This window comes from Microcaecilia unicolor, chromosome 7 (genome assembly GCF_901765095.1).
Source record: "Microcaecilia unicolor chromosome 7, aMicUni1.1, whole genome shotgun sequence".
Classification (NCBI taxonomy): Eukaryota; Metazoa; Chordata; class Amphibia; order Gymnophiona; family Siphonopidae; genus Microcaecilia; species Microcaecilia unicolor.
In genome coordinates this window covers 130096842-130124403 of record NC_044037.1, presented here as the reverse complement: position 1 = coordinate 130124403, position 27562 = coordinate 130096842, and the positions used below count along the sequence as shown (strand labels likewise).

Below are 27562 nucleotides of genomic sequence, written 5' to 3'. Positions count from 1 at the left end.
TAGCGGAGAGATTAAATGAATTCTTTGCTTCGGTCATCACCAAGGAAGATTTGGGTGAGATACCGGTGTCAGAAATAGTATTTGAAGCTGACAAGTCGGAGAAACTGAATGAATTCTCTATAAACCTGGAGGATGTAATAGGGTAGTTCTACAAACTGAAGAGTAGCAAATCTCCTGGACCGGATGGCATTCATCCCAGAGTACTGACAGAACTGAAAAATGAACTTGCGGAGCTATTGATAGTAATTTGTAATTTATCCTTAAAATTGGGCATGGTACCGGAACATTGGAGGGTGGCAAATATAACGCCAATTTTTAAAAAAAGGTTCCAGGGGAGATCCGGGAAATTATAGACCGGTGAGTCTTACGTCGGTGCCGGACAAAATGGTAGAGACTATTATAAAGAACAAAAAGTGAAGATACATACCTGTAGTAGGTATTCTCCGAGGACAGCAGGCTGATTGTTCTCACAATTGGGTAAACGTCTGCGACGGCCCAGGAAACCGGCAAAATTTTGCAAGTAAAATAAAAATCTTTCGAGAATACTCCGGCGCGCAGGCAGAGCGCACCGCGCATGGTTTCCCGCCCGCGGCACGAGCGTGTAATTCTCCGTTTAATAAAAAGCAACCAGAGAACTAGAACTCCAAAGGGGAGGAGGGTGGGTTTGTGAGAACAATCAGCCTGCTGTCCTCGGAGAATACCTACTACAGGTATGTATCTTCACTTTCTCCGAGGACAAGCAGGCTGCTTGTTCTCACGATTGGGGTATCCCTAGCACCCAGGCTCACTCAAAACAATGAAAAAGGTCAATTGAGCCTCACAGCAGCGAGGACATAACATAGATTGACCTGAAAAGAAACACAACAAAGTGAAAGTGCAGCCTGGAACAGAACAGAAATGGGCCTAGGAGGGTGGAGTTGGATTCTAAACCCCAAACAGATACTGCAGCACCGACTGCACAAACCGACTGTCGCGTCAGGTATCCTGCTGAAGTCAGTAGTGAGATTTATTTATTTATAGCGTTTATATCCCACATATTCCCACCCAAGGGCAGGCCCAATGTGGCTTACAGGAATTTACAGAAAGCATACATCAAGTCTACAACAGTCAATGGCATTGTAGTGAAAGAGCCTAGTAAGTAATAGCAGAGGTGGGGAAATGTGGAAAGAGAAATGGAATTCAATAGACAGCGGTGCGGTGCAGGTCAGGAGCGTAAGCTTTCCCGAATAAGAAGGTCTTAAGGTATTTTTTAAAGGTCGGATGATCAGGGGTGATTTTCACAAATTTAGGTAGACCATTCCACAGTTGTGCGCTAATGTAGGAAAAGGTGGAAGCGTAGGTGGTTTTATACTTGAGGCCTCTGTAGATTGGGTAATGCAGATTTAGGTACAAGCGAGCTGATCTGTGAGAGTTACGAGGTGGTAAGCTGACAAGCGTGTCCATATACGCTGGGGCCTCTCCATAGAGAATTTTATGCACTAGTGCGCAAATTTTAAATGTTATTCGGTCCTTGACAGGGAGCCAATGCAGTTTCTCATGCAGCGGTCTTGAGCTTTCAAACCTCGATTTACCATAAATAAGCCTAGCAGCTGTGTTCTGGGCAGTTTGTAATTTTTTCAGAAGCATGTCCTTGCACCCTGCATATATCCTATTGCAGTAATCAAGGCGACTAAGGACGAAAGACTGAATTAAACTTCGAAATACTTCCCTAGGGAAATATGGCTTTATGCGTTTTAGCTTCCAAAGAGAGAAGAACATTTGTCTGTTGGTAGAGTTCGTTTGCTGCTCCAGAGTTAAGTGCCTGTCTACAATTACACCTAATATTTTTAGAGACTCAGAGATCGGTAAGACAAGCTCAGGCCTGATTAATGTGGAGGTCGTAAACTTGTTATAGGGAGTGGAGAGGATGAGGTAATGTGTTTTCTCAGCATTGAATTTGAATTTAAAAGTGTTGGCCCAATCCAGCATTGTACGCAACCCAAGCTGTATTTCACTGGCTATTTCGCTCAAGTCTGTTTTAAAAGGAATAGAGATAGTGATATCATCCGCATAAATAAATGGGTTGAGACCTAGTTTGGAAAGGGCTGTGGCCAGAGGGACCAACATAAGGTTACATAGTAACATAGTAACATAGTAGATGACGGCAGAAAAAGACCTGCATCCAGTCTGCCCAACAAGATAACTCATATTTGCTGCTTTTTGTGTATACCCTACTTTGATTTGTACCTGTGCTCTTCAGGGCACAGACCGTATAAGTCTGCCCCGCACTATCCCCGCCTCCCAACCACCAGCCCCACCTCCCAACCACCGGCTCTGGCACAGGCACAGACCGTATAAGTCTGCCCAGCACTATCCTCACCTCCCCACCACCAGCCCTGCCTCCCACCCACCGGCTCTGGCACAGACCGTACAAGTCTGTCCAGCACTATCCCCGCCTCCCAACCACCAGTCCCGCTTCCCACCACCGGCTCTGGCACAGACCGTATAAGTCTGCCCAGCCCTATCCCCGCCTCCCAACCACCAGCCCCGCCTCCCGATCTTGACTAAGCTCCTGAGGATCCATTCCTTCGGCACAGGATTCCTTTATGCTTATCCCACGCATGTTTGAATTCCGTTACCGTTTTCATTTCCACCACCTCCCGCGGGAGGGCATTCCAACCATCCACTACTCTCTCCGTGAAAAAATAGTTCCTGACATTTTTCTTGAGTCTGCCCCCCTTCAATCTCATTTCATGTCCTCTCGTTCTACCACCTTCCCATCTCCGGAAAAGGTTCGTTTGCGGATTAATACCTTTCAAATATTTGAACGTCTGTATCATATCACCCCTGTTTCTCCTTTCCTCCAGAGTATACATGTTTAGTTCCGCAAGTCTCTCCTCATACGTCTTGTAACGCAAATCCCATACCATTCTCGTAGCTTTTCTTTGCACCGCTTCAATTTTTTTTACATCCTTAACAAGATACGGTCTCCAAAACTGAACACAACACTCCAGGTGGGGCCTCACCAACGACTTATACAGGGGCATCAACACCCCCTTTCTTCTGCTGGTCACACCTCTCTCTATACAGCCTAACAACCTTCTAGCTACGGCCACCGCCTTGTCACACTGTTTCGTCGCCTTCAAATCCTCAGATACTATCACCCCAAGATCCCTCTCTCCGCCCGTACCTTTCAGACTCTCCCCGCCTAACACATACCTCTCCCGTGGATTTCTACTTCCTAAGTGCATCACTTTGCATTTCTTCGCATTGAATTTTAATTGCCAAACCTTAGACCATTCTTCTAGCTTCCGTAGGTCCTTTTTCATGTTTTCCACTCCCTCCGGGGTGTCCACTCTGTTACAGATCTTAGTATCATCCGCAAATAGGCAAACTTTACCTTCTAACCCTTCGGCAATGTCACTCACAAATATATTGAACAGAATCAGCCCCAGCACCGATCCTTGAGGCACTCCACTACTTACCTTTCGCTCCTCTGAGCGAATTCCATTCACCACCACCCTCTGGCGTCTGTCCGTCAACCAGTTCCTAATCCAGTTCACCACTTCGGGTCCTATCTTCAGCCCATCCAGTTTATTTAAGAGCCTCCTGTGGGGAAAGGTGTCAAAAGCTTTGCTGAAATCTAAGTAGATTACGTCCATAGCTCGTCCCTGATTCAATTCTCCTGTCACCCAATCAAAGAACTCAATGAGGTTCATTTGGCACGATTTCCCTTTGGTAAATCCATGTTGTCTCGGATCTTGCAACTTATTGGCTTCCAGGAAATTCACTATCCTTTCCTTCAGCATCGCTTCCATTACTTTTCCAATAACCGAAGTGAGGCTTACCGGCCTGTAGTTTCCAGCTTCTTCCCTATCACCACTTTTGTGAAGAGGGACCACATCCGCCGATCTCCAATCCCTCGGAACCTCTCCCGTCTCCAAGGATTTGTTAAACAAATCTTTAAGAGGACCCGCCAGAACCTCTCTGAGCTCCCTCAATATCCTAGGGTGGATCCCATCCGGTCCCATGGCTTTGTCCACCTTTAGCTTTTCAAGTTGTTCATACACACTCTCTTCCGTAAACAGTGCTCTATCCACTTCAATCTCATTTGTACTTTTTGCAGTCCATCGCGGTCCTTCTCCAGGATTTTCTTCTGTGAAAACAGAACAGAAGTATCTATTTAGCAAATTTGCTTTTTCTTCATCATTATCCACATAGCGGTTCGCAGTATCTTTTAGTCTCACAATTCCCTTTTTAGTCATTCTCCTTTCACTAATATACCTGAAGAAAATTTTGCCACCCCTCCTTACATTTCTAGCCATTTGTTCTTCCGTTTGCGCTTTCGCCAGACGTATCTCTCTCTTGGCTTCTTTCAGTTTCATCCGGTATTCCTCCTCGTGTCCCTTTTCATGAGTTTTTTTGTATTTCTGGAACGCCAACTCTTTAGCCTTTATTTTCTCAGCCACTTGCTTGGAGAACCATATTGGTTTCCTTTTTCTCTTGCTTTTATTTACTTTCCTTACATAAAGGTTCGTGGCCCTATTTATAGCTTCTTTCAGTCTGGACCACTGTCCTTCCACTTCTTGTATTTCCTCCCATCCCATCAGCTCCTTCCTCAGGTATTCCCCCATTTTACTAAAGTCAGCATGTTTGAAATCCAGGACTTTGAGTTTTGAGTGGCCACCCTCCTCTTCAGCTGTCATATCAAACCAAACCAAACATTTGACACATTATCCCCATTTGTGAGTACCAGATCTAGCGTCGCTCCCTCCCTCGTGGGTTCTGACACCATTTGTCTGAGCAAAGCACTTTGAAAAGCATCCACGATCTCTCTACTTCTTTCTGATTTCGCAGACGGAACCGTCCAATCTACATCCGGCAGATTGAAATCTCCCAACAACAGCACCTCTCTTTTCTTCCCCAACTTTTGAATATCAGCGATCAGATCTTTATCTAGGTCCTCCAATTGTGTCGGAGGTCTGTAGACAACACCCACATGGACAGAGGTTTTATCCTTTCTTTTTAAGGTGATCCATATCGCTTCTTCCTTTCCCCAGTTCCCTGTCATTTCAGTCGCTGTGATATCATTTCTCACATACAGAGCTACTCCTCCACCTTTACGCCCCTCTCTATCCTTCCTAAAAAGATTATAGCCTGGTATGTTTGCATCCCATTCATGGGAACCATTGAGCCATGTCTCCGTGATTGCAACTATGTCCAAGTCTGCCTCCAAGATTAGGGCATGAAGGTCATGAACTTTATTGCTTAGACTGTGAGCATTTGTGGTCATCACTTTCCATCTACATTTCCAAGCATGTGTTTTGGTTTTAGTGATTTGGGGGTGTCTTTTCTCTTTGGGTACCTTCATATCTTTTTGTTCCACCTTCTTTGCTTTTTCTTTCTCTTCCGCCTCAGTTTTATTTTCAGGAGCATCACAGTGCTGTAGTGGAGCAAAGGAATTTTGTAGGGGCAAAACTTGTGAGAGCGGATGCTTCTGTGTCACATAACGAAGCCTGCCTGAGCCTACTGTGAACCATCTATTCTTAGGTGGTATTATCCTTTGAGGCAGTGGTGAGAATTTGGTATGATTCTGTGCAGTATGATTTTGTGCAGTCCTAGAAGTTGCTTTAAGTGCATTCAATTCCTGCTTTACTTTGCTGAGCTCCTGTTTTAAACTAGCAAGTTGAAGACAGATAGGACAAGCTTTAAGTCTCCAGAAGCTTGGTCTTGAAACTAAAACACCACAATTATTACAGAGAATAAAAGTCATCTTGATTTGTTGAAATGGGTATGAACAGGTGTACTATGATGGGGTTGTAATTAGGGTGGGGTTAATTTATGATATGTAGTATATTTGGTAAAGCTATATAGGAAGTGTCAGTCTTGGGGTGGGTGGGTTGTGGGGCAGGGTGGGTGGGCTTAAGCATAAGACCTATGGAATGTGTTTGCTGTAACCTATCTCTAGAACAGCATTGAAATGCCCAGAGCCACAAGTGTAAGGTGGGGGGAATCACAAAATAATCTTATCTGAGAAGATCCGTCCAGCTTCTGTTCTGTGTAGAGACAAAAACCACGTGGAGAGAAAGCTCCACCTGTGCTATGCAATTACCTTACAACAAAAGCAGATGGGGGAGGGGAGGAGTTTCACACAGAATGGAAGCAGAGGGGAAAAAAAATACAAGAGAAACTACTACCGATTTTAAAGCACTTGTTAAATCCAGTTCCTAGATTATCAACTATCAAATACAAATAGCCAATAAGCAGTTTTAAAATCAGTTACATAGAGTACAGATATCAATTAGAAATAGCCACTAAGCAGTTAGTTAGGAAACACAGATTATGAGATCACAAGTTTAGCTGAGCAGTTGAAGAGTGTTGGGGAAAGCGGTGAGCTCTGAGGCACACCACAGTCTGCTTTCCAGCGAGGCAATAGGCTTGAATTAGAGCTAACTTGGTATGATCTGGTGGTTAAAAAACCCTTCAGCCATGCTAATACATTTCCACTGAGACCGAAGTAGTCAAGGAGCTGAAGCAGGATGTCATGGCTCACCATGTCAAAAGCACTAGACATGTCGAATTGTAAAAGCAGAATTCACTTTCCAACAGCTACTTCCTTTTTAAAGTTGGGCAGGAGGGTGACAAGCATGGTTTCAGTACTATGGAGTGGACGGAATCCTGACTGTGACTCATGCAATATATTGAATTTGTCCAAGTACTTCTTGAGCTGTTTGTATACCATGCTCGCCATTAATTTCACGAAAAGTGGAATAGATGCAATTGGCCGATAGTTTGCAAGATCCTGGCTGTTTTTCTTGACATCTTTGGGAATCGGGGTAAGTAGGATGTTTCCAGAAGTTTCAGGGAACAAGCCAATACCAAGCATGAAGTTAAGATGCAGCGTCAAATCAGCTATGAAGCAGCAAGGAGCACATTTGAGTAGATAGTTTGGACAAGCATCTAATTTGCAAAATTTACTGGATAACCTGTGGACCTCCTGTTTGACAGAATCTACTGTAAGAGCTGCGAAGAGAGAGAACGATCGGTCTGCTGGGTGCTCGCCTAAACTCGGTTCCAGTGCACTAAGAAGATCACTTACACACAAACTACTCTGCGTTAGGGAATTCTTTAATTTTAAGAGCTTGTCTTTGAAAAACTTGGCCAAAATTGCAGCAGGCGGAATACCTTTAGTAACAGATGTGAGCGCTGTAGTATCCGTTAGTTTGTTAATTAAAGAGTAGAGTTGTTTCAAATCTTTGCAATCTGGGCCTATTTTAGATTTATAGTAAAGTTTCTTAAATTGTCTGATAGCATATTTATACTTTCTCTGCGATGTCTTCCATGCATTTAGATTTTGAGTGTCCTGGTGCTTTCTCCAGGCCCTTTCGAGTCTTCTGCATGTGGTCTTGAGTTGTTTAAGATCATCATTAAATGATGTGAATGTGTGGACTGATGACCACGTTGCAGCCTTGCAAATCTCTTCAATAGAAGCTGACTTCAAGTGAGCCACTGACGCAGCCATGGCTCTGACATTATGAGCCGTGACATGGTCCTCTAGAGTCAGCCCAGCTTGGGCATAAGTAAAAGATATGCAATCCGCTAGCCAATTAGAGATTGTGCGTTTTCTGATTGCGACTCCCCTCCTGTTGGGATCAAAAGAAACAAACAACTGGGCGGACTGTCTATAGGGCTTCGTCCGCTCCACGTAAAAGGCCAATGCTCTCTTACAGTCCAAGGTGTGCAGCTTGTCTTCACCAGGGCGGGTATGTGGATGGGGAAAAAGTGTTGGCAAGACAACTGACTGGTTCAGATGGAACTCCGACACCACCTTCAACAAGAACTTAGGGTGAGTGCGGAGAACTAATCTGTTATGATGAAACTTGATATAAGGTGCATGCACTACCAGGGCTTGGAGCTCACTGACTCTACGAGCTGAAGTAACAGCCACCAAGAAAATGACCTTCCAGGTCAAGTACTTCAGATGGCAGGAATTCAGTGGCTCAAAAGGAGCTTTCATCAGCTGGGTGAGAACGACGTTGAGATCCCATGACACTGGTGGAGGTTTGACAGGGGGCTTTGACAAAAGCAAACCCCTCATGAAACGAACAACTAAAGGCTCTCCAGAGATAGGCTGACTCTCTACACGTTGATGATAAGAACTAAGTGCACTAAGGTGAACTCTTACGGAGTTGGTCTTGAGACCAGACTCTGATAAGTGTAGAAGGTATTCAAGCAGGGTCCGTGTAGGAGAAGAAAAAGGATCTAGGGCCTTGCTGTCACCCCAGATGGCAAACCGCCTCCATTTGAAAGAATAACACTTCTTCATGGAATCTTTCCTGGAAGCAAGCAAGACTCGGGAGACACCCTCTGAAAGACCTAAAGAGGCAACTTCTAAGCTCTCAACATCCAGGCTGTGAGAGCCAGAAACTGGAGGTTGGGATGTAGAAGCGACCCCTCGTTCTGGGTGATGAGAGTCGGAAAACACACCAATCTTCACGGTTCTTCGGAGGACAACTCCAGAAGAAGAGGGAACCAGATCTGATGAGGCCAGAAGGGAGCAATGAGGATCATTGTTCCTTGGTCTTGCTTGAGTTTCAGCAAAGTCTTCCCTACTAGAGGTATGGGAGGATACGCATGCAGAAGGCCTGTCCCCCAATGCAGGAGAAAGGCATCTGACTCTAGTCTGTCATGGGCCTGAAGTCTGGAATAGAACTGAGGGACTTTGTGATTGATCTGAGTAGCAAAAAGATCCACCAAGGGGGTGCCCCACACTCGGAAGATCTTGTGGACAATGCCCATGTTTAACGACCACTCATGAGGTTGCATGATCCTGCTCAATCTGTCGGCCAGACTGTTGTTTATGCATGCCAGATACGTGGCTTGGAGGAACATGCCATGACAGCGCGCCCAAAGCCACATCCGGACGGCTTCCTGACACAGAGGGCAAGAACCGGTGCCCCCATGCTTGTTGGTGTAACACATGGCAACCTGATTGTCTGTCTGAATTAGAATGATTTGGTTGGACAGCCGATCTCTGAAAGCCTTGAGAGCGTTCCAGATCGCTCGTAATTCCAGGAGGTTGATCTGAAGACCTTTTTCCTGAAAGGACCAAGCTCCTTGAGTGTGAAGCCCATCTACATGAGCTCCCCACCCCAGGAGGGATGCATCCGTCGTCAACACTTTTTGTGGCTGAGGAATTTGGAATGGACGTCCCAAGGTCAAATTGGATCGAATGGTCCACCACTGAAGGAAAGTGCAAAGGTTGGTGGAGAGATGGATCACATCCTCTAGATCGCCTGTGGCCTGGCACCACTGGGAAGCTAGGGTCCATTGTTCTGATTTCATATGTAGGCGTGCCATGGGTGTCACATGAACTGTGGAGGCCATGTGTCCTAAGAGTCTCAACATCTGCCGAGCTGTGATCTGTTGAGACGCTCAAGCCATGGACATGAGGGCCAGGAGATTGTCTGCCCTTGCCTGGGGAAGATAAGCTCGAGACGTCCATGTGTCCAACAGAGCTCCAATGAACTCCAATTCTTGAACCGGGACGAGATGGGACTTGGGATAATTGATCACGAACCCCAGCAGTTCTAGCACTCGAATAGTCATCCGCATGGACTGTAGAGCGCCTGCCTCCAAGGTGGTCTTCATCATCCAATCGTCTAGATAAGGGAACACATGCACTCCCAGTCTGCGTAGTGATGCTACGACAACAGCCAGGCACTTTGTGAAAACCCTGGGCGCAGACGCGAGGCCAAAGGGCAGTACACAGGACTGAAAGTGCTGAGTTCCCAACCGAAATCGAAGATACTTCCTGTGAGCTGGGAGTATCGAGATGTGGGTATAGGCATCCTTTAAGTCCAGAGAGCATAGCCAATCGTTTTCCTGAATCATGGGAAGAAGGGTGCTGAGGGAACCATCCTGAACCTTTCTCGAACTAGGAATTTGTTCAGGGCCCTCAGGTCTAGGATGGGACGCATCCCCCCTGTTTTCTTTTGCACAAGGAAGTACCTGGAATAGAATCCCAGCCCTTCTTCCCCTGGTGGAATGGGTTCGACCGCATTAGCCTTTAGAAGGGCGGAGAGTTCCTCTGCAAGTACCTGCTTGTGCTGGGAGCTGTAAGAATGAACTCCCAGTGGGCAATTTGGAGGCTTGGATTCCAGATTGAGAGTGTACCCTAACCGGACTATTTGAAGAACCTACCGGTCGGAGGTTAGAAGAGGCCACCTTTGGTGAAAAAATATTAACCTCCCCCCAACCGGTAAGTCATCCGGGAACAGACACTTTCACTGTGGCTATGCTTCACTGGAGCCAGTCAAAAGCCCGTCCCTTGCTTTTGCTGAGGAGCCGAAGAGGCCTTAGGTGCATGCTGTTGACGAGAACGAGCACGCTGGGACTGAGCCTGGGTAGGCTGCTGAGAAGCAGGAGTGTACCTACGCCTGTTATAGGAATAGAGAGCACTCCTCTTCCCTCAAAAAAACCTCCTGGATGAGGAGGTGGTAGCAGAAGACGCCCGGCGGGAGAGAGAATCCATATCATCATGGTGCTTTTTGATCTGATCGACCACATCCTCTACTTTTTTGCCAAAAAGGTTATCCCCCCAGCAAGGAACATCCGCCATTCACTGCTGGATCTTATGATCTAGGTCAGAGACATGCAGCCGTGAGAGTCTGTGCATCACTATACCTTGAGCAGCTATTCTGGATGTCACATCAAAAGTGTCGTAAGTCCCCCTGGCCAGGAATTTTCGACACACCTTCTGCTGCCTGACCACCTGGTGAAAAGGTTCGGCCAGCTCCGGAGGAAGAGCTTCAACCAAACTAGACAGTTGCCTCACCGAGTTCCGCAAGTGGATGCTTGTGTAGAGCTGGTATGTCTGAATCTTGGCTGCGAGCATAGCAGCCTGATACGTCTTCCTCCCAAAAGAATCCAAGGTCCTAGACTCTCTGCCTGGGGGCACCGAGGCTAAGTCCATAGTACTCTTGGCTCTCTTGAGAGCAGAATCCACCACCATAGAAATGTGAGGTAGCTGAGACTTCACCATCACCGGCTCTCCGTGGACTCTGTACTGGGACTCAGCTTTTTTGGGGACCACTGGATTAGAGAGAGGGAACGACCAGTTTCGCATAAGAACTTCCCTGAGTGTGTTATGCAAGGGAGCCGTTGCAACCTCTGTAGGTGGAGAAGGATAATCCAAGACCTCGAGCATCTCAGCCCTGGGCTCATCCACAACCTCCATAGGGAAGGGAATATCCTTAGACATTTCCCAGACAAAGGAGGAAAAAGAAAGACTCTCAGGTGGAGACATCCTTCTTCCAATGGGTGGAGTAGGATTAGAGGGAACCCTATAGGACTCTTCTTTAGAAAAGTATCTGGGATCTTCCTCATCCTCCCACGAACGCTCATCCTCGGTATCGGACAAAAGCTCTCTAAGAGCAGCCCGAACCCGAGCCTGTCTCAACGTTGAGGAATGACAACCTCGAGGGGGATGCTGAGAAGTCGACCCCTGCCTGGACTGCGGCAAAGCTTCCTCCGCCGATGTCGAAGGAGAGTCAACCCGGGTAGCAGCCGATGCCGATGCCACAAGTGGCACCGAGGTCGGGGACCTCATCACAGGCGAAGGACCAGATGCCGCTTCAACAGACAGTGCAGAAGGCACAAGCACCCCTGGAACCGAAGTAGACTGGCGCAGCAATCCCTCCAGAAGCTCTGGAAGAAGGGCCCTGATGCGCTCGTCGAGAGCCTCCATCAGAAAAGGCTGCGGGGCTGGTGCAGGGGCCGGTGGCAGAATCTGTGGGGGCTCAAGAGCTGGTACCAGACTGCCAGAAGACTGACACATCGGCACCTCCTGTATAGAGGGTGAGCAGTCCTCTCGGAACCGACACTTCTCAGGTGCCGAATCCCTCGGCTCTCCAGAACTCTCGGTACCGCGCATGGAAGGAGATCAATGACGGTGCTTCTTAGCCTTCGCTCGATGCCCGTCATTGAGACTCCTCGGTACCGAAAAGGAGGACGTGGAATCCTCATGCCTCCTTGGGGCCGGGTCTGACGAAGGGCGGACCCGGGGGGCCTGCAAAGCAGTAGGCCTCGAGACAGGTGGAGACCCACTCGATTCCTCACTGCTCCCAGTGTAATATGGTAGTTCGGCAGCCATTACCTGTGTTCTCGAAGTCGATGCTTCCCTCGACGTCGAAGTCGATGCCGCCGACCTCAGTACCGATACCGATGCTGACATCGAAGTTGATGCCACTGACCTTGGTACCGATACTGATGCCGACATCGAAGGACCGTACCGATCCGCAAAAAGTTTTTCTCATTGAGCCTCCCAAGACACTTGGGTCTATTTTTTCATCAAAGAACACAGCTTACAAGCAGCTGATAGATGATTGGGCCCAAGGCACTGGAGACACCACGCGTGGGGGTCGGTACCCGAGATGGTCCGGTTGCACAGAGTACAATGCTTGAAGCCGCTGGGTGTCTTCGATGACATGGACGGAAAAATGGCGGCTGCAAAATTAAAAGACGTGATTGTGCCAATCGAAAAGGCACAAAAAGGGAAAACAAATCCTGGCCACGCAGCCTAAAAGATGGCCACAACGAAAAGAAATGAAACTTAAACTTAGTGACAAAAACTAATGAAAATAAGGGAACTACTCTAGTATTTTTTTAAAAATTTTGTTGAAATGAACAGAAAAAAGAAGCAGTAACGACCAAAAACTGTCTCCTGGGCCTAGAGAGGAACACAGCAAAAAACTGTGTCACCTCAGACACGGAAAAAATGAAACTGAGGATTACACGCTCGTGCCATGGGTGGGAGGCCATTCGCGTATGCATGGTGCACTCTGCCCGGAGCGTTCTTGAAAGATTTTTATTTTGCTTGCAAACTTTTGCCGGTTTCCTGGAGCGCCGCGGACGTCAACCCAATCGTGAGAACAAGCAGCCTGCTTGTCCTCGGAGAATTACAGAACATATTCAAAAGCATGGATAAATGAGACAAAGCCAACATGGATTTAGAGAAGGGAAATCTTGCCTCACCAATCTACTACATTTCTTTGAAGGGGTGAACAAACATGTGGATAAAGGTGAGCCGGTTGATATTGTGTATCTGGATTTTCAGAAGGCGTTTGATAAAGTACCTCATGAAAGACCCCAGAGGAAATTGGAGAGTCATGGGATAGGAGGTAGTGTTCAATTGTGGATTAAAAACTGGTTAAAAGATAGAAACAGAGAGTAGGGTTAAGTGGTCAGTATTCTCAATGGAGAAGGGTAGTTAGTGGGGTTCCCCAGGGGTCTGTGCTGGGACCGCTGCTTTTTAACATATTTATAAATGACCTAGAGATGGGAGTAACTAATGAGATAATTAAATTTGCTGATGACACAAAGTTATTCAAAGTCGTTAAATCACGGGAGGATTGTGAAAAATTACAAGAGGACCTTATGAGACTGGGAGACTGGGCGTCTAAATGGCAGACAATTTTTAATGTGAGCAAGTGCAAAGTGATGCAATGTAGTTTGCATTAGCAACGGATAGTGGAACCACATGTAAAGGTTTGTGGGATGAATTCCATCTTTGAAGGTTTTTTTACGTACCTATGATGAAGAGATGATCTATTCGATCCTGTTCAGCTCTATAGATAATTTATATCCATGAGCTCTTTGAGGCTCTTTTTCCTTCTAAAAATTACATAGTTCTTATAGCTGCTTGCTGAGTTAAAGTATTTGGGGACACCTGTGATTTATTCTAGCGATTTGTTGTTCCCATACCCCTCTATCATCTATTTAATATACCTAAAAAATTTTTTACTATGTGTCTTTACCTCCAATGCAATCTTTTTTTCGAAGTCCCTCTTAGCCTTTCTTATCAGCGCTTTGCATTTCACTTGACATTCCTTATGCTGTTTCTTAATATTTTCAGTCGATTCCTTCATCCATTTTCTGAAGGATTTTCTTTTAGCTCTAATACCTTCCTTCACCTCACTTTTTAACCACACCGGCTGTTGTTTGGTCTTCTATCCTCCTTTTTTAATACGCGGAATATATTTGGCCTGGGCTTCCAGGATGGTGCTTTTGAACAGCATCCACGCCTGATGTAAGTTTTTGACCCTCGCAGCTGCTCCTCTTTTTTTTTTTCACCGTTCTTCTCATTTTATCATAGTCTCCTTTTTTAAAGTTAAATGTTAACATATTTAATTTCCTTTGTATACTTACTTCAAAGCTAATATCAAATCCGATCATATTATGATCACTGTTATCAAGCGGCCCCAGCATCATTACCTCCCGCACCAGATCATGCGCTCCACTAAGGACTAGGTCTAGAATTTTTCCTCCTCTCATTGGTTCCTGTACCAGCTGCTCCATAAAGCAGTCCTTGATTTCATCAAGGAATTTTACCTCCCTAGCGTGCCCCAATGTTACATTTACCCAGTCAATTGAAGTCACCCATTATTATTGTATTGCCCAGTTTGTTTGCATCCCTAATTTCCTTTAACATTTCTAAATCCATCTGTTCATCCTGGGCAGGCGGACGGTTGTACACTCCTATCACTATCCTTTTCCCCTTTACACGTGGAATTTCATTCCATAGTGATTCCAAGAAGTGTTTTGTTTCCTGCAGAATTTTCAATCTATTTGATTCGAGGCTCTCCTTAACATACAATGCTACCCCTCCACCAATTCGATCCACCCTATCACTACGATATAATTTGTACCCTGGTATGACAGTGTCCCACTAGTTATCCTCCTTCCACCAGGTCTCAGAGATGCCTATTGTATCTAATTTTTCGTTTAGCTCAATATATTCTAACTCTCCCATCTTATTTCTTAGATGGCATTCACATATAGACATTTCAAACTGTGTTTGTTGTTCCTATTTACATCATGCTCAGTACTTGGCATTATTAATTTGCAATCTTTTGTCTGATTTTTATTTTTATTTAAGGACACCTGATCTACTATGGTTTCTTTTGCAACCTCACTATCAGGATACCCTATCTTCCCTGTTGTGATATTTTTAAAAGATACCTTATACTGAACCATGCACTTTTGAGCAACTGTCGGCGTTCTCCCAGTCTCTAGTTTAAAAGCTGCTATATCTCCTTTTTAAATATCAATGCCAGCAGTCTGGTTCCACCCTGGTTAAGGTTGAGCCCATCCTTTCGGAATAGGCTCCCCCTTCCCCAGAATGTTGCCCAGGTCCTAACAAATCTAAAACCCTCCTCCCTTCACCATTGTCTCATCCACTCATTGAGACTCCAGAGCTCTGACTGTCTCTTGGGTCCTGCGCGTGGAACAGGTAGCACTTCAGAAAATGCTACCCATTATGTTCTGGATTTGAGCTTTCTGCTTAAGAGCCTATATTTGGCTTCCAGAACCTCTCTCCCACATTTTCCTATGTCATGTACCAAGATAGCCGACTCCTCCCCAGCACTATCTAAAATCCTATCTAGGTGACGCATGAGGTCCACCATCTTCGCACTAGGCAGGTAAGTCACCATGCAATCCTCACGTCAACCAGCCACCCAGCTATCTATATGCAGCTATCTATATGCCTAATGATCGAATCATCAACTACAACAGCTGTCCTAGCCCTTCCCTCCTGGGCAGCACTTGAAGACATATCGGTGCGAGAGGATAGTACATCCCCTGGTGGGCAGATCCTGGCTACATGAGTGCTTCCTACTTCACCAGGGTGATGCTCTCCTTCTAGGAGACCTCCCTCCTCCAAGGTAGCACAGGGGCTACCAGACTGGAGGTAGGACTTCTCTACAACATCCCTGTAGGTCTCCTCTATGTACCTCTCTGTCTCCCTCAGCTCCACCAAGTCTACTACTCTAGCCTCAAGAAAACGGACACGTTCTCTGAGAGCTAGGAGCTCTTTGCATCAGACACACATATATAAAACATCTCACCAACAGGGAGATAATCATACATGTGACACTCAATGCAAAAGACTGGATAGCACCCCTCTCGCTGCTGGACTGCTGACTCCATCTTAGTATTTTTGAGTTTTTCAATAATTTAAAACTTGCTAAAGTATTAAGGATATTAGCCTAATATAAAAATATCTGTTAGTTTATATAGCATATTGTGTGATTTATTTAGTGTTTCCTTCTTAGATGGTAATGAAATGTATTTAAAACTCTGTAAGAGCACTCCTTGCTTGTTACCCTAATTAGAATAACTGACTATAAATGAAGAGTTTTCCTAGGGGTGGGCGGGAAGACTAAACTAGATCCTGCAGTGCCTGCTAGAGTCTATCTGTTAATGCTGTGGTATAAAGTTTTTAAAACTAAGGGGAAAAGATTATGGAAATTAGTTGATAAAATACAAGACAACCCATGCGTCCAACTTCTCTTACATAGGCACGCGCCTGTGGAACACATTGCCACAAGTGGTGAAAACAACTTATGATTACCTAAAATTCACCTATTCGGAAGGGCATATCCGAATGACCCAACTTAAATGACTCTACCCTGCAACACTTCACTATTAAAGATCGTATTGGACATTAATGAACTCTTTTACCTCAACCCAACTTGATTGAATCTTATCTTCCCTACCCCAATACAACATTTTGTACCTATCCCGTACCGGATTTGGCAAATGCCTTCACAGTATTATGTAAGCCACATTGAGCCTGCAAATATGTGGGAAAATGTGGGATACAAATGTAACAAATAATAATAATAATATTTATATTCTGCCTATCACTAACCTACAATTCCTCCTTTAAACCCCAATATTTAAGTTCCCAAAGCACAAAGCAAAATAGTGTTCACTTACCAGAGAAATGTCCTCTTCTCTCAGAACTTCTCAGAAAGGAAGTTCAGTGGGATCTTTCCTCTGTATATAGTTTTGAATCTAAGGGGACCTTTTCAAAACAGGCTCTTTGAAGCTAACTCAGCTAAGGGCATCTATTCAAAACAGGATCTTTGAAGCTAGCTCAGCAACCTATGCAAATATTCTACTTCCTCACACCTTAGTTAACACCTATTTGAGGTCACTGGCCGTGCTACCTCTCCAGCAACCAAAGAACAGAAAATAACTGTCTTTTAGAACATGATTGGAGCCTTTTAAAGTTTTTGGCTAAGTTTCTACCTCTAGAAAAGGTTTCAGTTTAAAACTACGGGAAAAATGCATATTTCTAGAGAACATTTCAGTTCAAAACTATGGGAAAAGGGTTGCACCCTTTAGCAACTAGTTAATGATGCTTGCTTTTCTCTTCCTGTCTCTCTCTCTCTCTTTATTCCCATCTTAATACTAAACTAGGTCCTGCTTGCTTTTCCCTCTCTCTCTCTCTCTCTCTCTCTTCCCCCCTTAATACTAAACTAGATTCTACAGTGCCTGCTAGAGGCTATATGTTAATGCTGTGGTATAAAGTTCAAGTTTTAAAACTAAGGGGGAAAGACTATTGAGATTAGTTGATAATATTTGCTTTTTTATATTTTTATGCTGCCTATCACTAACCTACAATTCCTCTTTTAAACCCCAATCTTTAAGTTTCCAAAGCACAAAGCAAAATAGTGTTCACTTACCAGAGAAATGTCCTTTTCTCTCAGAACTTCTCAGACTAGAAATTTGTTCAGGGTCCTTAGGTCTAGGATTGGATGCATCCCCCCCCCCCCCCCTTGTTTTTTCTACACAAGGAAGTACCTGGAATAGAATCCCTGTCCTTCCTCCCCTGGTGGAACGGGTTCAACCGCATGGGCCTTTAGAAGGGTGGAGAGTTCCTCTGCAAGTACCTCTCTGTGCTGAAAGCTCAATGAATGAGTTCTTGGTGGGCAATTTGGGGGTTTGGAATGCCAATTGAGGGTGTATCCAAGACGAACTATTTGAAGAACCCACCAGTCGGAGATTATGAGAGACCACCTTTGATGAAAAAATTTTAACCTCCCCCAACCGGCAAGTCATCCAGCAGAGACATTTTTACTGCGGCTCTGCTCTGCTGGAGCCAGTCAAAAGCTTGTCCCTTCCTTTAACTGAAAAGAAGTAGCAGGGACCTTAGGCTTATGCTATTGACAAGAATAAGTGCGCTGAGGCTGAGCCTGAGCAGGCTGACAAGCCAAAGGAGTGTACCTACACCTAGAGTAGTAGTAGGGAGGACTCCTTGACTTGCCAAAAATTCTTCTAGATGAGGAGGTGGATGCAGAAGGCATCCGACGGGAGAGAAAAGAGATAGTATCAGTATGTTTCTTGATTTGGTCTGCGACCTCCTCAACCTTCTCTCTGAAAAGATTATTCACCTTCTCTCCCTCCCCCCCAGCAAGGGGCATCCGCCAACCTCTACTGAACAGAATGTTCCAAGTCAGAAACATGCAGCCATGAGGGTCTGCAAATTGCTATGCTTTGAGCAGAGATCCTGGATGCCACATCAAAAGTGTCAAGTGCCCCTGGCCAAGAACTGTGTGGGTTTTTATATCCACAATAGAAGTTACAGATTTTGAAACAGCAAGGAATGCTGGCTCCACTGTCCCTTGTCTCCTTTCTACTGCAGTGCTCTTATGCTGGCTCCACCTTCCTCTTGCACCTTCCTCCTGCAGCTTACTTGCCTTCCCTCAGGCTGCCCCGTTGATTTTGCAAGCTCCTCCTTGCTGAAAGTCCCTCCAGCTCCAGCTGTCTGCTTGTTTTTCTGCCCCCCCCCCCCCAGCTGATATCATAGGGGCTTTCCCAAGCCAATTGGCTGTCTGTTTGTTTTTTTACCCCACTAAGTTGTTTTCTGCTACTGGACAAGTTTTGCTATTGAAAAATGCAAGCAGAGTACTCATCCCAGAAGTCACCCTCACACAATGACTGCTCCAGAACTGCTGGAAAATTTTGCACGATAAAGGTAGGGGCTTCTTTCTGTGCATCACACAGAATACTCATTTTAATACTAATGAGCTCATCATAATACATTTGCCTTGGATTACTACTAGCAACTATGGCAAACTGTTAAAGCCACTCAGAACTCCTTTGTGCATTAGACGCTAAATAATGTTTGCTTGAGACTGGCTTCAACTGGTCTAAAGCAAACATTGCAAGCATGGTAAGCTTTGTGAATCGGGACCTCATAGAATTAAAATTTTTAAATGACCTTCTTTGAGACCCTGTAACATAGTAACGTGGAGGGGCATAATCGAACGTCGCTGGCCAAATAGGTTGCCGGCGATCTATTGTGGCGGCGGTGCTACAGTTGGCCGGAACCGTATTATCGAAAAAGATGGCCGGCCATTTTTTTTCGATAATACAGTTTAGCCCGGCCAAATGGCGTGGATTTCGCCGAGTTTGAGATGGCCGGGTTTGTTTTTCAACGATAATGGAAAAAATACCGGCGATCTCCAACCCGGTGAAATCCAAGCCATTTGGTCGTGGGAGGAGCCAGCATTTGTAGCGCACTGGTCCCCCTGACATGCCAGGACACCAACTGGGCACCCTAGACATGTGGGTACAGTGGGTTTTGGAGGGCTCCCATTACCAGCACAAGTGTTACAGGTAGGGGGGGGATGGGTCTGGGTCCGCCTGCCTTAAGTGCACTGCGGTACCCATTAAAAGTGCTCCAGGGACAGGACTTGTTGCTGCTGTATAAGCTTGCCACACCAGTTGACACCTGAACACTAATCTCTTTGAAAAAGTCCTTTATTTGAATAAGCATGTTTACTCACAGTTAACTGCAGATCAGAGGTTGTGCCCCACTGGCAAAGAGTCTTCCTGGTACTGAGATTAGCAGTAGGTCAGAGCTGGCAGAATGGTGTACAATGCCCTCTTTCAGCCACATTCAAGGTAAGAACTAAGTTCTCTAATGTGGCTAACACATGAAAGGGATCTAAAACTGGCTTACAAACATGGCCACTACCTCTTGGACTAACGGAAGTAAAAACAGGGCACACTCTGACCCAGTTAGCAGAGGGAAAAGCACCATGGGAGTACAGCCCAGTACCCTACACCCACCACAATGCATTGCTGATGTGACTCTGCAGTGCACCTAACAGAAAAGGTGTCACACTCACCCGAGAGCCACATCACAACCAGGGAAAGGCTGTCAGAGGATAGAACACATTCTGCCGTCATGGAGTTGGGTACAGCATTTGAGGCTGGCATACAGGCTGGCAAAAAAGGTTTTTAATTTTATTTTTTTAGTGTGGGAGGGGGTTGGTGACCACTGGGGGAGTATGGGGAGGTCATCCCCCATTCCCTCCGGTGGTCATCTGGTCAGTTGGGGCACCTTTTTGAGGCTTGGTCGTGAAAATAAAAGGACAAAGTAAACCCGGCGAAATACTGCTTATCACCGGGTTTTTTTTCCATTATCGGGGAAAGCCGGCCATCTAGTAGCCACGCCCACACCTGCCCATGTCCCGCCTTCGCTTAGCCGGCGACACGCCCCTTTGAACTTTCGCCGGCGAGGCAACGGGAAAGCGGCAATGCTGTCAAACACACAGCTTTCGATTATACTGATTTTGCCGCTTTTCCGAGATCGCCGGCCATCTCCCGATTTGTGTCGGGAAATGGCCGGCGATCACTTTCGATTATAAGCTGGATAGTAACATAGTAGATGACGGCAGAAAAAGACCTGCACGGTCCATCCAGATTCATAAACTATTAGTAAAAGGAAGGTGAAAATGTTATCAATACAGATGCGTAATTGTTAGCACACCTTAAACTGATTGTGCATGCATTCAGGTGAACTTTTACTAAAGGGTTGCTGCATGGCAAAGGGCTTCCTGCGTGGCAACCTGGAACTACCACCACCCCAACGAGGCCGCCGGCAGTACTCTCTCTCCAAGCGTGCACCATCTACGGCGCTATGGAGATTTTTTCAGTAATTATTAGCGCATTGCCCAGTTACTGCAACTTATCCTTAAAATCGAGCGTGGTACCGGAAGATTGGAGGGTGGCCAATGTAACGCCCATTTTTAAAAAAGGCTCCAGGGGAGATCCGGGAAATTGTAGACCGGTGAGTCTGACGTCGGTGCCGGGGAAAATGGTAGAGGCTATTATTAAAAACAAAATTACAGAGCACATCCGAGGACATGGATTATTGAGACCGAGTCAGCACGGCTTTTGTGTGGGGAAATCTTGCCTGACCAATTTACTTCAATTCTTTGAAGGAGTAAACAAACATGTGGACAAAGGGGAGCCGGTTGATATTGTGTATCTGGATTTTCAAAAGGCGTTTGACAAGGTACCTCATGAAAGGCTACAGAGGAAATTGGAGGGTCATGGGATAGGAGGAAATGTCCTATTGTGGATTAAAAACTGGTTGAAGGATAGGAAACAGAGAGTGGGGTTAAATGGGCAGTATTCACAATGGAGAAGGATAGTTAGTGGGGTTCCTCAGGGGTCTGTGCTAGGACCGCTGCTTTTTAATATATTTATAAATGATTTAGAGATGGGAGTAACTAGCGAGGTAATTAAATTTGCTGATGACACAAAGTTATTCAAAGTCGTTAACTCGCGACAGGATTGTGAAAAATTACAAGAGGACCTTACGAGACTGGGAGACTGGGCGGCTAAATGGCAGATGACGTTTAATGTGAGCAAGTGCAAGGTGATGCATGTGGGAAAAAAGAACCCGAATTATAGCTACGTCACGCAAAGTTCCACATTAGGAGTTACGGACCAAGAAAGGGATCTGGGTGTCGTCGTCGATAACACACTGAAACCTTCTGCTCAGTGTGCTGCTGCGGCTAGGAAAGCGAATAGAATGTTGGGTATTATTAGGAAAAGTATGGAAAACAGGTGTGAGGATGTTATAATGCTGTTGTATCGCTCCATGGTGTGACCGCACCTTGAGTATTGTGTTCAATTCTGGTCGCCGCATCTCAAGAAAGATATAGTAGAATTGGAAAAGGTGCAGCGAAGGGCGACTAAAATGATAGCGGGGATGGGACGACTTCCCTATGAAGAAAGACTAAGGAGGCTAGGGCTATTCAGCTTGGAGAAGAGATGGCTGAGGGGAGACATGATAGAGGTATATAAAATAATGAGTGGAGTGGAACAAGTGGATGTGAAGCGTCTGTTCACGCTTTCCAAAAATACTAGGACTAGGGGGCATGCGATTAAACTACAGTGTAGTAAATTTAAAACAAATCGGAGAAAAGTTTTCTTCACCCAATGTATATGAAAGTATTAGCCAGCTCACGTGTCACTTGTCACATTGCTAACTGGCTTATACAGAATTAACATGGGACCACTTACTACCTCCTTACTGCTTCCTACATAGGAGGCAGTAAGTGGTTACCACATTAACTCTTAGCAGATACTGTGCACTAATGGGAACATTAATGTATGAGCTGCAATAATAATAATAAATACTAAGAATTCCCCTTCTTGATGCATTACTTTGGGGCTTGCTGCATGTTATAATCCTGTGCTATAACACATTAAGCCCAAACTTTTAACACTCTTTAGTAAAAAAAAAAGTCCATAAAGTCTTAGCTAATCACAATTCTCAGGCATTTTAGGATCTGTGGCCACTCCCTGATTATTTTAATACCTCTAAACCCAGGTATGACACGTAGGTTTCTAAGTTTTTCTTCTCAGTTTATAAATTGCTTATTTTAATTTCCTAAAATATATGCATCCTTATACCATCTATGTTGAAATGGATTCCCCTAAATTATTCAGGCAAAGCGAGGTTTGAATATCATTTATTGCTTATGATATATTTTATATATGTTAGAATAGAAACAAAAGTTTACATACCATTGGACCAGGGGGACCTTTTTCACCTTTATCACCCTAGAAAGTAAGTACAAGCACTCCTTATGTTTCACACCATATTTTGAAACATTAATTGGCATATTTATTCTTTTTATAACCAACAGTTCCATAGTTTCAAGCATGCATGATTTTTGTTACAGATGTTAAATCATGCATCATCTTTAGATTAAAATGTTCTCTAGATTCAAGCATGCACCCTTCAGGTGCAGAATGATCCATGCATCAATAAGATAACAGTTCTACAGACTGATGAGAAGTTTTAATACCTACTGGAAGCCCTCTGGAACCAGGATAGCTAAAGCCAGGTCTACCCCTGTCACCCTTTTGGAAGATAAAAAGAACTATTAGTTTAATATAACTCAGGAACACATATCCCAAAATTACAATTTCCAGAACATGTTCTTGTTAGTATGAAAAAAATATCAAATATTTATTGGCATTTTTCTACCTTTCAGTTCATAAATAAAAAATCAAGCCTTCTCCATATTCTCCCTTCTACTGCATAGTGAGTTGGACTCACCTTTACAGAGCTTGTTTGGTTGTAGAAGGACAATGGCTCAATGAGTTCAATCCTCTTTACAGTTAATATTTTGACAATGTATTTATGATGAACTGAGCAAAAACATAACATACTACAAAACTTTAGTCAGTGTTGCACAGCTATAATTTTCATATGACACTTTACTGCAACAACTCATAGTAAAGAATGTTTCAGTGTAGTAACAGTACAGAGACATGCTGGGATCACCCCCAGCAATTAGCACAGAGCCTTTACATTTACAACACATTCCAGTCAATGTTCAGTCTTCAGCAGTATTAGTGGGGTTTTTTTTTAATGCTGACCATTGAGGTTAGAATTAGCCCCATGTCCAACTACCATCACTGAATAGCCAGGGCTAATGAAAGTTGTACTGGCTGCTGAAGCTTATCTGGGTCCTGGCAGATATTCAGCCGCCACAATTCAAAATGGCTGCCACAACCTCTAGCTGCAGCCACATACCTTGAGAGTGGCAGCCATTTTGAACAGGCTGCCATGCCGGGCACAAGAGAGTTGGCATCGTACCTACTCATCTGCCCTGTTAAACCACCAGAGACTATCAAAGTAGGACTAGGGTGGGGGGCCTACGAGGGGTGGGGGGAGGTGGGAGGTTCTTGGACCTGCTGTCATCTTTCTTCTGAGGAGGTAGGAGGGGGATTGTGATAGGAAAGGAGGGTGCTGCAGTTCCAGGGGAGGAAGGGGGAATGGAAGGAAGGGTGCTGGAGTTCTGGGGTGTGGGAAAGAGGATCAAAAGGGGGGTATGCTGATCCGGAGGGTAGGAGTGAGGACTAGAAGAGGGGAGCATTCTGATGTTGTAGAGCTGCAATGATGTAGCCTTGTTGGTGTCCATAAAACTCGGAGTATTGAAGTATACCCCTGGATTCTATATAAGTTGTTAAAAATTGTGTGTGCAAATTTGGACGCATGCCCAATTTGTGCGGGAAATTTAATTGAATAACAAGCCAATTAGCGCCAATAATTGAGATTTTAGGAAGCATGCATAAATTTAGGCACAGGTCTAAAAAAGAGGCTTGGCCATGGGAGGGTCATGGGCAAACAAGGGGTGTTGCTTTCATTTATGCGCGTTGTTATACTGTTACACTCCTACCTTGCTGCCCCTGGCGGTGGCCATATTGAGAGATTCATTGGTGTAAATGATCACACCTAAATGTAGTCATGGTTCTCAGTAGTAAGCAATGTTCTATGAATGGCGCCTAACTTTAAGCGCCATTTATAGAATAGTGCTAAACGCTATTTTTTTCGGCACCATTTATAAAATTTAGCCCATAGTATCTGCCTTGCCTTGTGTTCTGCCATGTCTGCCTTACCAAGCTTATACCTTTTTTTTTATTTATCGTTTTTATACATAGTAAACAAGTATAAACTTGTAAAGAAAAAGCCACTATTACAATTAAATCTAAAGATATTATTCATAACACAAATTAAGTATTATAGCTTCATTTAAAGTCCACAACAGGAGTCCAAGATTCCTAAATAGGAGACCAAGTTTATACCTTTTTCCTTCACCCTGTTCCTGCCTAGCTTTACGTCTGCTTTATCCTGTCAAGTCCTGTTCCTGCTCCAGCCAAGCCCTGTTCCTGGTTTGCAAGCTCCAGTCCAGCTTTCCTGCTCCAGTCCAGCTTTCAAGCTCCAATTCTAGCCAGGTGATTCACCTGCTGCTAGTCAAACTCTGGCAGCAGCCCAAGGGCTCACATTCCTTGACAGATTACAAAGGCCATAAACTCAGCAGAATTGCCTGCCTTGCAGAAGCTTCAACAACTAAATGATGCTGTCCAAAGTCTGACTTTACTTATGGGCCAGCTCCAGCAATTAATGGGGGCATTCCAGGCTCTGGACCACCACCTAAGAGCAGCCACACCCCAAGCTCTAGTGTCTTCAAGGTCAGCAATAGCTCCTCTAATTTCAAGCATTCATCTCATGGCACTACCAAGGTATGACAGCAATCCCAAAGATTGTAAATTTCTCAACCAGTGCCGGATAATTTTTAAACTTCAAAATGGAGATTTTCCTTCTGACAGAGCCCCGAAGCCTATATTATTTCCTTGTTGTCTGGCCAAGACTTAGCATGGACGTCTCCTCTCAAGGAATGGGACGACCTAGTGCTTAATGATCTTCACAGTTTTTTTAGGACACTTCAAGAGGGTCTTTGAAGAACCATGGAAAGTTACATCAGCTGTTTCTGAGATTCTTAGATTAAAACAGGGGACATGGAACCTGGGAGATTATGCTATTTGGTTCTGCACCTTGGTTTCTGAATTAACTTGGAATAATGAGAGCCTTGTCACGGCCTTCTGGCAGGAGTTGGTGCCCCAAATCAAGGATGATTTGCTAAGATTGTTGTTTTCATTTCTTTCTTTTCTACTGTCACATCTTTTCTTTAGCATTAGCTGGGGGTGACCACTGGAAGTGACCTGCCTCCATACACCACCCCTTCCTTCTAGTTTAAATGCCTAGAAACATATCGTTTACATTTCTCCCCAAGGATTTTATTTCCTGCCACAGTGAGGTGCAGCCCATCGTTACAATATAGTCTTTTGTTTTTCCATGTATTACCCCATTCTCTTTTGTACCTAAAAGCTTCTTGGTGACACCAGGCGTTGAGCCAGCTATTGAAATTTTCAGTACTTCGCAATCTTTTCTCTCCCTTTCCAAAAATAGGTAGTATTTCAGAAAAAGCTACTTTTGTAGCAAAAGACTTAACCCCATTCCCCAGCTTCTGAAAAGTTCTCTGCGCTGCAAGTGGGGTATTATTGGTGAGCAACATTACTACTACTACTATTATTTAGCATTTCTATAGCGCTACAAGGCATACGCAGCGCTGCACAAACATAGAAGAAAGACAGTCCCTGCTCAAAGAGCTTACAATCTAATAGACAAAAAATAAATAAAGTAAGCAAATCAAATCAATTAATATGAACGGGAAGGAAGAGAGGAGGGTAGGTGGAGGCGAGTGGTTACAAGTGGTTACGAGTCAAAAGCAATGTTAAAGAGGTGGGCTCTCAGTCTAGATTTAAAGGTGGCCAAGGATGGGGCAAGACGTAGGGGCTCAGGAAGTTTATTCCAGGCATAGGGTGCAGCGAGATAGAAGGCGCGAAGTCTGGAGTTGGCAGTAGTGGAGAAGGGAACAGATAAAAAGGATTTATCCATGGAGCGGAGTGCACGGGAAGGGGTGTAGGGAAGGACGAGTGTGGAGAGATACTGGGGAGCAGCAGAGTGAGTACATTTATAGGTTAGTAGAAGAAGTTTGAACAGGATGCGAAAACGGATAGGGAGCCAGTGAAGGGTCTTGAGGAGAGAGGTAGTATGAGTAAAGCGACCCTGGCGGAAGATGAGACGGGCAGCAGAGTTTTGAACCGACTGGAGAGGGGAGAGGTGACTAAGTGGGAGGCCAGCAAAAATCAGATTGCAGTAGTCTAAACGAGAGGTGACAAGGGTATGGAGGAGGGTTTTGGTAGAGTGCTCGGAAAGAAAGGGGCGGATTTTACGGATGTTGTAAAGAAAGAAACGACAGGTCTTGGCAATCTGCTGGATATGAGCAGAGAAGGAGAGAAAAGAGTCAAAGATGACCCCAAGGTTTCGAGCTGAGGAGACAGGGAGAATGAGAGAGCCATCAACAGAAATAGAAAACGGGGGGAGCGGGGAGGTGGGTTTGGGGGGGAAAATGAGAAGCTCGGTTTTGGTCATATTTAATTTCAGGTGGCGTTGAGACATCCAGACAGCAATGTCAGACAAGCACGCTGAAACTTTGGTTTGGATGCAAGGTGAGATATCAGGGGTAGAAAGGTAGATTTGGGAGTCATCAGCATAGAGATGGTAGGAAAAGCCATGGGATGAGATTAATGAACCAAGGGAAGAAGTATAGATAGAAAAGAGGAGGGGACCAAGAACAGAACCCTGAGGTACGCCGACAGGCAGAGGGATAGAGGTAGAAGAGGATCCACCACAGTGAACACTAAAGGTGCGGAGGGAGAGGTAGGAAGAGAACCAGGAAAGGACAGAGCCCTGGAATCCAAGTGAGGACAGGGTATCGAGAAGTATGCTGTGATCGACAGTGTCAAAAGCAGCGGAAAGATCAAGAAGAATGAGGATGGAATATTGACCTCTGGATTTAGCCAGTAATAGGTCATTGGAGACTTTAGTAAGCGCAGTTTCGGTTGAGTGGAGAGGGCGAAAACCAGATTGTAGTGGGTCAAGAATAGGATGTGAGGATAGAAAATCAAGGCAGCGGCGGTGAACAGCACGCTCAAGTAATTTGGAGAGAAAAGGAAGGAGGGAGATGGGTCGGTAATTAGAGGGACAAGTAGGGTCGAGTGAAGGCTTCTTAAG

The 27562-nt window shown here is 45.0% G+C and overlaps 1 protein-coding gene across 3 annotated transcripts in view; it reads right to left on the bottom strand.

Annotated features, from left to right (window-relative positions):
- Positions 1-27562, bottom strand: part of COL6A2 (collagen type VI alpha 2 chain) — a 479211-nt gene that overhangs the window by 102390 nt on the left and 349259 nt on the right. For all 3 annotated transcript variants that reach the window (XM_030210351.1, XM_030210352.1, XM_030210353.1), the window contains exons 19-20: positions 22948-22998; positions 22660-22695 (exon numbers count right to left, since the gene is read on the bottom strand). In XM_030210351.1, the coding sequence (XP_030066211.1) occupies positions 22660-22695; positions 22948-22998 (87 nt within the window). The remainder of the gene's footprint in view (positions 1-22659; positions 22696-22947; positions 22999-27562) is intronic.